The sequence below is a fragment of the Carassius auratus genome, chromosome 44, assembly GCF_003368295.1.
Source record: "Carassius auratus strain Wakin chromosome 44, ASM336829v1, whole genome shotgun sequence".
Taxonomy (NCBI): Eukaryota; Metazoa; Chordata; class Actinopteri; order Cypriniformes; family Cyprinidae; genus Carassius; species Carassius auratus.
The window spans coordinates 2401367-2412153 of NC_039286.1; the positions used below are offsets into that span (position 1 = coordinate 2401367).

Genomic DNA, 10787 nt, shown 5'->3' on the forward strand with positions numbered 1-10787 from the left:
CTTAAATTTAATAACGAATTGGGTTGGCTATTATGATTCGTTTTCAGCTTTTCACTATCACTCTGTCCTATCACCTAAAATGGAAATGATCATTATTTGTCATCTCTTGTTATCTCTTGTATGACTTTCTTTTCGTTAGTGGAACACAAAATGTAGTAAAAAATGACTATCGTTATGCCAAAAATATTTAATGTTTGAGTCAAAACAGTAAAAAAGAAGAATTCACAATGTGGACTGAGTAAATAATGTCATTGTCTTAATTTAATTTAATAAGTTCAGTTTAATAATGGCCCAGTCTCTCTTTTTTCCACTGTATTTACGACGAGCGGACTGACCAATGAAACGAGACGTTGATGCATCACAAGAACGCGACTCCAAACTCTGCTCCTCATTGGTCCCCTTCGTTTTTGTGATCCAATCACGTTCCATGTTTCGTTTTTGCGTGTTGTCAACTTTCCCACTTCTACCACCAGTGTAACGGTACGAGTTTAGCAGATGTGACAGAAGCTCCCGGAGCTGCCGTTCATGTCTCTCCGTTAAGCTTATTTGTGAGTGTTTCAGCACTTTTCAGGTTCACGCCATGTCTGGACACGGCCACGGCGGCGGTCATAGTCACGGCTGCTGTGAATGCGATCACGAGCCAGCAGAGCGAGGAGTGGAATATGAGCTGTACAGACGCATTGACATCGAGAAGCTTCAGTGTTTGAATGAAAGCCGAGACGGAGACGGGAAACTGGTGTTCAAGCCTTGGGATCAACGCACTGACCGGACGAAGGTATAACTACGAATTCACCTGGCTTAACGTTAGTTAATGAATGGAGTTTAGAATGGAGTCCCACTGCGAATTAAAACACTTCTGTATTTACTTAAATTACCTAATTGCATATATGCATGTTTATTTTACTTTATATGAACTCTTCTAAATAAAAGACGACGATTGTCTTTTGAGAAATTAAATATCCTGTTCTGTTTGTTCTAATGTTTGTCCCGTTTTATTTTCAGTTTGTTGAAAGCGATGCTGACGAGGAGCTTCTGTTCAATATACCGTAAGATTTGTTGCCAGCAGCATCCATTCTCATTTCAGTTTCTCTTCTGTTTAATATAATTGCATAAATACTATGTGCTTTTCCAATAGAAATGGGCATAGTTGATGCGTTTGATTCAATCTGCAGGTTTACAGGCAGCGTGAAGCTGAAAGGCATCATTATTTCTGGAGAATATGATGAGTCACACCCAGCTGAAATAAGACTGTGAGTTTGCACTCACCTGAAGAAAAACAAAAAAACGAGACCTCTTGTAGTGTGATATATGGATAATAAGTGAAGAAGTGTTGCAACTGGGACGGCAATCTGCTTGATGAAAACAGTTTGTTTCAATAATTGATAAACTATTAAAAAGAACATTGTGTAAAAGGCCAAATATTACATTTTTTTTTAATTGTTTTGTCTCTGTGGTTGTAAACTTGTTTAACCGATATAAATAATAATAAAGCAACAAAATGTTTTATAAAAAATAACTTTTTAAAATAAATCAAAATAACTTTATATAGTAATTTATAATAATAGCTTTAAAGAAATAGTCCACACAAAAATTTAAATTTGCTGAAAATGTACTTGCCTTCAGGCCATCTAAAATGTAGATGAGTTTGTTTCTTCATCGGAACAGATTTGGAAAACATGTAGCATCATTTGCTCACCAATGGTTCCTCTGCAGTGAATGGATGCTGACAGAATGAGAGTCCAAACAGCTGATAAAAACATAACAATAATCCACAAGTTTTAATCAGCTGTTTTTATCAGCTCAAAAAGTCAGAAACAAACTCCCATGCATCTTGGATGGCCTGAGGGTGACAACATTTTCAGCAGATATTAATTTTTTGGGTGAACCGTGCTCTTGCATCCATCTAAATATTTGGATCCACATTGCATCACAGCTAAAATGTGATTGTGAATTTGCCTTCACTGTAAAAATATAACACAAAATAATAATCTTTTGTAGCATCACATATGGATAATGCAGTTACAATTTACATGAATGAGTGTTGCAAGTGGCTACTTTTTGAACAGGTACAAGAACATCCCCCAAATGTCATTTGATTATTACAAGCAGAGAGCCAGAGCAAGCGTTTCGTCTAAACAGGGATCCGCTTGCTGAGCTTGAGTATCCTACCAAGTAAGCAGTTTTAAGAATGTTAATGTGCATAAATACATTAATAGTACATCTTTTATAATGGACCCCCCCCCCCATAATTTTATATAGGATTGCAAGATTCTCCAATGTGCAGCACTTATCAATCCACATATCTAGAAACTTTGGGGCAGAATCCACTAATGTGTATTACATTGGTCTGCGGGGAGAGTACACAGAGGTAAGTACTGGATAAAACATATATCATGCAATGACAGCAACACTTCCATCATCATTATTAATAACTGGTGGAAGATGTGCCATATTCTGACAATATTATGCCAATGTTACTGTTTCTTTAAATGTTTGTTTTACTTTGGGAAGAAAAATAAGTAGAGAAATCCAGAAGTGTCTGCATTTTTGCGGTCACCGTCATCTGGTATCTTTTTATCGTTCTTTCAGGCTCATAGGCATTAGATCACAATCTGCAGCTATGAAGCAGCAGCCAACCCAGCAGATCACAAAGTGGAGACCATTACGCCTCAGACACAGTTCATATCATGACAAATGGAGAAGAGAGAATCTCACGTGTGCTGTGTGAAACTATAAAAAGTGCGCACGAGTTTTGATAACGGTGAGAAGATGAACTGAGAGAGCCTAAGCGTTCTTTGTGTTCAACTGGGTTTTCTTCATAAGGGTTTGTTCATCTGCAATTCTGCTAATGTGCCAATAAACCTTAGGCTATATAAGCATAATTACTTCATGTATGCGTATGTCAAATAAACAGTGTATGCTTCAACTAACAGAACAAATGAGCCTTGCAAGAAGCCTGTTCCTTAAAAAAAACATCTCTAGAGAGTGGAAAGTTTGTTGTTATTCTCAATTTTACAATGTCTTATTCATCCATTTAATATTATTTTGCATTAATACCTTGGGTCAACAGTGACATTCAAACCATTTAAGAAAATGTTTTAATTGAGACCTCGAAGAGTCTAAAATTGATGGATTATTTTTATAACAACTTCTGTTATTTTGCTGCTATTTAAATAGTGGTGCACATCTTAGAGCTATAATTTCAGTTCATGTGTTTTTCACAAATACATGTCTATTGTAAAAGGAGAATTAAAGATGGAACTGTTTTGGGAATCTTTCATAACAAACCCATTTTTCTTCAATTTAGCATATTTTTTGCTGTAATCCAACAAACCACTGGTAAATTAAGAAAATCATTTATGATATTTTGTTCATAAATTATAACTAAGGTTTTTTTTTTTTATTATTATTAAAAGTTGTGTTGTAACTAGTCCCAGGTGTTAAAAGTAGTGCTGTAGTGGTGTGTGATGGGCTGAATAATAATGATTATAAAAAATAAATAAGTGTGTGTGTGTGTATGTATGTATGTAAGTATGTATAAAAATGTTTAAATTTGCTTCATTCAACCTCACGCAGTTGAACAAATGCGATGACATCAGAGCGCTGTGTCTCCGCCCCTCTCCGGCAGAAGGAGCGGAAGTTCCGTTGTGACCTGAGAGATAGCAAGCGGTGAGTCTATAAATTCGTAGCAGCAGGCCGCTGTTTATATCTGCTTTTTTTTCCTGCCTGAACCCTAAATTCTAATCTACCCCCTGACCTTGGCTTTCTTGCTAGCTAGAAAGGCGCAAGCTTGTCGTTGAATAGCGCAATAGTTGGATTATTCGAGATCCAGATAGCTCCATCCATGAGGCTGTGGATTCATTGTGACAATCATACAGGCGAAACAGGATTAAGCTGCCTAAATGCGATAATGTCGCTCGAGTATTAATGAAACGACCTAGCGGCTTTATTTTTTACATGTACCCTGTCCTTGATTCCGCCAGGTTGGAAAAAGAGCTAAGCGTCGCCGATTTCTCTGTTGTTTTCGCTGCCCATCCCTTTCCTCCTATTCTTATTGAATACATGATCGTGATGTTCATAGCAGAATAACATGTGAAGGATTATTTCACTCTCGCATTAGAGATAATCAGTACACTAATTAATGTGTATAGGTCATGGTGTATAAATTGCATACCCGGAGTATTAGGATACAATGCACTTTAGTTGAAAAAGTGTATTTTTCTGGTATTTAGTGGAGATATCAGTAGCAGGTGATTTGATTGAAGTATTTGATAACGTGCAGTACTAAAGTCCAGAAAGGCAGACTGACCCATAAAACCAAGACTCCATAAAACCAAGACTGGCACATAGAGTTTATTAAAGTGTTGAAACACTCCGGGCTTAAACTTGTGATTATGTTCAACCAGGCCACTCAAAGACGAATGAAACCATTAAACTGAAGTGTTTTGCCTCCTGCAGCTGTCAAGATTTGATTTCTCAGTGCTGTCATGTGGTTCCAGGAAAACGGGGACCCGTGGTTTTCATTAGAAACAGTTTTCCGAGAAGTCGTATTAAGCAGATGTCCGCGAGTACAAACATGTGATCTGCACAGGAACCAGCGGAAAATGAATCTCTATGATTAACATAAGCATCAGCGCTTATCCAGCAGGCTAAATCACCATGTATTTTTACGTTTTTTTTTGTTCAACGTTCTGTTTCTTTTCCTTTTTCACGTCTAGATGCTCTGCAGGTGCAATAGAGCACTTTTAGCTTTAGATGGCCATGCATTGCTAGTTTAAAGGACTTTGATAACACTGGTAATTAAACCAACTTCTGTTAATCATTCTGCAGCCTGCTGACAGTTTCTTTCTAAAATCGTCTGGTTCGTATCTTTAATAACCCTATATGCAGTACTCATTGCCTGGGCCTCCGTATTTTGCATAAACTTGTCGTACTGATTGCATTTGAACATTTTGTTTTTGTATTTTCCTAAAAGCACTCCTCACATTGTATGTGTGGCAACAACATGTCTGCACCCCTGCTCTCTGAAGCCGCCACAGTGCCCGGGACGGAGAAGGAAACGGCTGTGGTGAGATACCAGTCAAATCATTGACTAAAATCTAAAGTTTTCCAAGTTATTCATTTGCATTACACAGGTCAGTTTAAGTTTCCTTAAATTAATAGTTCACCCAAAGATGAAAAGTCATGTACTCACTTTTGTGTTGTGAGTAAATGAAACTATCATTCTTTTTCAAAACACAAATTAAGATATATCTAATGAAATCTATTGAAAGTCCATGTAACCAAGAGTTAGAAGATCCAAGAAGGTCATAAAGGCATTGCAAATGAGTCACATCACATATAATTAACAAGCTCCAACGTGTTGCATGAAAACTAAAGAGGTTTGTTCTTGTGCTTGACATGCACAGGAATCTGTGTTTATCATATGTAATGTGCTCTATGTATGTGTGTTTATATGTGAATAAAAGCCTAAATTAAAACTGTTCATCAAATAGAACAACTGCATCTCTTCCCAAGACTTGGATTTAAACGTTCAATTCATATAGATTCATTTTACAATGCCTTTATGACCTTTATGAATATTCTAAATTTTGTTACCTACACTTCAAAAGGGGGACATACCTCTCAGATTTCATTACAGATTTTTAAATTTGTGTTTCAAAGATGAGGATCAGTATATGATTAAGAAATTAATTTTTTGGGTTAAAAGTCCTTTAATAGTTAACATACAGCCTTTACTATTCCTCCTCAGATTCTCGTTTACAGTCCAAATCTTCAAATAGGTTGCCTGCCGCCTGTATTTATTGGTAGAAGCGGGTGAATAGATTCATAGAAAGCTCAAGCTTGCTAATGAGAGAGTATCTTTTTATAAAAATAACAAAGAGCAAGCGTCAAACAGGAAATCTGGCCTCTTTGGTGCTTTGCAGAGATCAGTTTCACATCATATCCTGTTAACTTTGCAGGTAATCTTCCTTCATGGCTTGGGTGACACAGGGTACGTTCTGTTTATTACCTGCCTGCTGCGGGATCTTTGTATACCCCCTGCCCTGGTGTAGAAATAAGCCTGGTGTTTTACTTTTTATAGAGACGGCTGGGCTGAAGGCTTGACGTCTATTCGACTGCCATACATCAAATACATCTGCCCACACGCGTAAGTGAAAGCCTGTGAATTGCAAAATATTTCTTGATGTGTTTCTTGTTATGCAATACAAAAATTTTAGTATCACTTGATTTCCTTGTAACTTATTACGAAGAATAAATGATGATACTTTCTGACTCTAGACCCCGAATCCCTGTAACACTCAACATGAAGATGACTATGCCCTCATGGTAAGCTTCCTCTGCCGTGGATAAGATTAAAATTCTATTGCATTTACATAAAAGTGCATTCAAACCTGAGAATAAATAATGCTTAGGATTTTGAAAAATGTATGATGTAAAATGAAGTATTTCAGGTTCTGTACTGTTTAAGGTCCGTAATCAAATCAAGTGGCTCTTTGTACAGATGGTCAGATGTTACATATTTGTGGTTAAAGCAAAAGTGTGGTTAAAAAGACTCTCAATTAATGTTAATTTTCATTTGTCATGAAACTCAAATTGTTATACTGATTAATATATAAAATAATTTAATGTTCAGTCAGTAAGAGTTTGGAAATAAATGAATAACTTTATGTATTAATAAAATGCTAAATAAAATTGACTACTGGACACTACTTCTCCCTTAATTCTTGTATAATGTTTTTTATTTTTTAGGTTTGATCTGATGGGCTTAAGCCCAGAGTCACCGGAGGATGAAGCAGGGATTAAGAGAGCATCGGAGAACAGTGAGCAAAATTTGTTTTCGCATTCGGGCAGTTTCTGGAAAACAGCTGTCCCAAGACTAACAAGCATCCAAATATTGGCTTAGTTTGTGTCAGCAAAATGTAAAACCACATGAAGAAACACGTTTTGAGTTTATGAGAGATTCAATGCCAGAGAATGTTGTCAAATGTCGAAATTTGATTATGTGGCACTCCTTTTCTTCAATAGTAAAGGCCATCATCGATCACGAGGTAAAGAATGGTATACCATCCAGTCGTATCATTCTTGGTGGTTTCTCTCAGGTAAGTGATCCATCCTGAAAGTTTCTACTATTACTCAAATGGTTGACATTGCAGATGCTTTTCAGTTCCTCTTTTGTTGTCTGATCTTCAGGGTGGAGCTCTCTCTCTTTACACCGCTCTGACTTCTCAGCAGAAGTTAGCGGGTGTTGTTGGACTTAGTTGTTGGCTTCCACTTCACAAGACTTTCCCACAGGTACAAGATGTCAGCAGTGAGATTATGTGAGGATAAGTATGTGTGTATGTAAATAGGAACGTCTGTCAATGTGGATCTGCTTTTTTATCCATTAGGCTGCAAGTGGGAGTGCAAACAAGGACACTCCCGTTCTGCAGTGTCATGGCGAGATGGATCCCATGATCCCAGTGCAATACGGGGCTATGACAGCAGAGAAGCTCAAGACCATCATTTCTCCACAGAATGTCACCTTCCGCACCTTCCCGGGTGTCATGCATAGCTCCTGTCCACAGGTGAGAATCATCTGTTACGCTCACAGAAACCTACATTTCACATGAGCCCCTTTCACACTGGCATTCTGGAAAATACACGGGTAATGTGTCCCTGCAATTGTTCTCGGGTCACTAGAATTTGCCCCTTTCAAACTGCCAGTGATTACCCGGAATATCACACACAACCCGTAAAGGTCCCGTAAAGACACGTGACATTCAGGACGTGACGTGTAATGTACGAGTCGAAAACGCTAGGCACGTTAACTTTCACTGAAGCTGGCGAACAATCTCAGATTCAGCGCGGAAAGAGAGAAACTGACTGATCTCTGCTTCATTACAGTTTTAACATATGTTTTTTTTTGTCGCGAACGCTGATCAGCCTTCAAAACACCTGGTAAAAGAGTTGCATGATAAAGTGTCATCACTACGACACCGCCTTATCGGTATTAGTTCTGGCTTTGACACTGCCCTCGTTCCGGGACTGAACCCGGCAATGTTACTAGGTCCCGACCCGGGATTGATCCGGAATTTGTTTGATTAAAAAGACATTAATATTGTGAAATATTATACAAATTTAAATAACCCTTTTCTGTTTCAGTATATTTTAAATTGTAGTTTATTCCTGTAATGGCAAAGCTGGATTTTCAGCAGCCTTTAATGTCAGATATTCATTCTAATATTTTCTAATATGCTGATTAGGTGCTTAAGAAACAATTTTTATACCTTTTTCTGATTAGTGTACTGTAAATATTGGTAAGAACTGCAAGTTTTAGTTGGAAGCAAACTCCTGGGGCCGGTTGCATAAAAGGTTTATTCTAGTCTCAAAAGACTAGGTTTAGACTTTTTTTTTTTAAAGACTGGTGATATGTTTTTAATTCGGTTACATAAAGACATAGATGAGTCTATGTGGAATCCAAAAAGTAACACCACAAGATTACCACTTGGCTAACTGCTAGTTGTTGAAACTAGTTCTTAAGACACTGTCTTTACACAGAAGTGTATGCAAATTGTCAAACTATTCTTTTTTCAACACTCCATGTGAACTAACAACAGGATGAGGTCTGAACTGAAGTCATGCAAACTATTATCTCTGATGTGGTACAGTGGTTCCAGTCAAACTATATTGTTTGTTCGTGCTAGTTCTAACACCCATACTTTTCTCTGATTGGCTTTACAGGAGATGGCTGCTGTGAAGGAGTTCATTGAAAAGCAGTTGCCCCGAGTCTGACCTCATTCTAGCTCACTGTGACCCTTAGACACTGACCTCTCACCTCCGACCTGCCATTCTCCCACAGGAAACAGCCATGGTCCCCCACTACATGGAACGACATACATGCACATTTAGTCATACTGTGAACATGCAACACATGCATACCACGTCATCTCACACTTTTCTTTGTAATTTCATACATTAGTGGACATTCATTAAAGGGGTGATATTACAAGTGGCATTCGTACATAGAATAAAAGTCCTTTGGCCTTTTCTTTAAGGGAGACTCATTAACTTTTATTATACATTCCTGTACGTGTTACATCTTAAACCATTATCCAGTATCTCTCTCCCCTACTCTTCTGTCTCTTTCTTTCAATAAGCAAGGCGGTAAAGATAGCATTTTGCTACACAGCTCTGTAACAGATCTTGGGAGATGGAGGTGGAGGAAGCTAATGAGAGCCTGGTGCCGTCTGGAGTGACTCGGGTCATGCTGCTCTGCATGCTGTCCCACGGTGCATGCCTGCGGTGGGGCTTTATTGGGATGCTGCAAATCATACTTGTGCTGAAATATCTTTTGTTTTCCTTTTGGTTTATAACTAGAAGTATGAGAAAGGCAATTGAAAATGGCTTAAATAAACTACGCAAATAAATCATGCAAATCTTACAGTACGTTTTGTTCTTCTAAAGCAATTACACTGAATGAGAAAAAATAATTTCATTTCTGCCAGAGTGAAATCTGTCTGTATGCAAAAAATTCATTTTTAATAAATTACGTTTTTTTTATAACACAACATATAATAAGCATGTTCAAATTTTCCCATAACCAGCTTTAGATTGGAGTATTTTTACTGTATAATAATCAGTTATAATAAGCTCTTTATCAAAGTGAATCACTCCAGACGGCTGATAATATTTTCCAGTTGCTTTAAATAGCTTCATCAATCCTCCCTAATTCCTTCTTCACCTCATAACCTCATCATCCTCTACTTACCTGACCAAACACATTCAAGTGTTCTGGGGTCTCAGATCGCATATGTATATACATTTCAGGTTCCATATTATTGCGTAAAAGTATTGTTTACTGACACAACCTATTAATAAAAGATGGAGGGTCACAGTTATGCAGCAGCGTGGTGGATAAAGCCTGCTGATATTAAAGAAGTAACCTTGATTAGCTATTAAAATTGAAAGATGAGTTTGCAAACATTTCTCTCACAGTTTGCTTGTATACATTTAAAAATGGATTAAAATGGTTTCTGTGTGATGATAACTAAGTTGTTTCCAAAGTAGTGAATGTTGCTTTTTTAATCTAAATAGATGTTCTTTGATATATTATTTCAGTGTTGTTTTATCTTACCAAGTCCATTTGACTAATCAATGTTTTCATAAATCTTATGATCCCCTCTTTTATAATTGACATTGTTCCTTATTATTTAGTTGTATTATTATTTTAATTTCTTAGCATCGGACAGGTTTCCTACATGCCCTGTGGCTTGAATGTTTATTGTATGAACCATGGGCATGCCAGGCAGCAGTAACTGGCAATATCTTTGGGTTTAACAATGAATTTATCAGTTTATGTCCACATGAGTTGTGTTTTGTTGTTGGATTTTGTTTTGTCATTTGTGCTTGTTTAAATTTGTTTTTGTTTTTTTGTCGTCTTTTTTCTCTCAAGTGTACTGAGGGACAATTGGTTCTTCAGAAACTTTACTGAAACACCTATATGTGAAATAAATGATGCAAATCACAGCAAAGCAGTCCTGTATTTTATTGCTAATGTTACTTTAATAATTTTCATGCGATGCATTAAATACATTCCCAGCATCAAGGTATGTCTCTCATTTTATTTTCCTAACAGGAGGAAAGCAAATAGACCAAAAGGTGTAACAGTTTTAATGCATAAAACATATAAACCTTTGATTTTAGTCAACTTAAATATCCTCCAGTAATAAACAAGTTCTCCTTTTATAAGGTAGAAGAAAAGGTCATAATGCACAAACCCTAAAGAAAGAAGTCAAGCTGGTCTT

General features: G+C 37.1%; 1 protein-coding gene and 1 pseudogene across 2 annotated transcripts; both read left to right on the plus strand.

The window, feature by feature from the left end:
- The first annotated feature begins 101 nt into the window (after positions 1 to 101).
- Positions 102 to 3508, plus strand: LOC113062128 (PITH domain-containing protein 1-like; annotated as a pseudogene).
- A 48-nt stretch (positions 3509 to 3556) lies between these two features.
- LOC113062130 (acyl-protein thioesterase 2-like) lies at positions 3557 to 10509 on the plus strand. 2 transcript variants are annotated; one of them, XM_026231742.1, is made up of 10 exons: positions 3557 to 3669; positions 4976 to 5068; positions 5964 to 5995; positions 6086 to 6151; positions 6283 to 6330; positions 6754 to 6824; positions 7030 to 7103; positions 7195 to 7296; positions 7392 to 7568; positions 8725 to 10509. In XM_026231742.1, the coding sequence occupies exons 2-10, from the start codon at positions 4991 to 4993 to the stop codon at positions 8773 to 8775; spliced, it is 699 nt and encodes a 232-aa protein (XP_026087527.1). In that variant the 5' UTR covers positions 3557 to 3669; positions 4976 to 4990; the 3' UTR covers positions 8776 to 10509. The 2 variants fall into 2 exon arrangements, with proteins under 2 accessions (XP_026087527.1, XP_026087528.1); XM_026231743.1 differs by lacking the exon at positions 3557 to 3669 and adding an exon at positions 4389 to 4861.
- The last annotated feature ends 278 nt before the right edge of the window (positions 10510 to 10787 follow it).

What these genes read in the sequence shown, in the direction of transcription:
- LOC113062130 (XM_026231742.1), top strand. Translation starts at nt 4,991, where the DNA reads ATGTGTGGCAACAACATGTCTGCACCCCTGCTCTCTGAAGCCGCCACA. An exon ending in TAAGAGAGCATCGGAGAACA is followed by an intron (nt 6,825 to 7,029) that starts GTGAGCAAAATT and finishes TTTCTTCAATAG; the next exon opens with TAAAGGCCATCATCGATCAC. An exon ending in TGCATAGCTCCTGTCCACAG is followed by an intron (nt 7,569 to 8,724) that starts GTGAGAATCATC and finishes TTGGCTTTACAG; the next exon opens with GAGATGGCTGCTGTGAAGGA.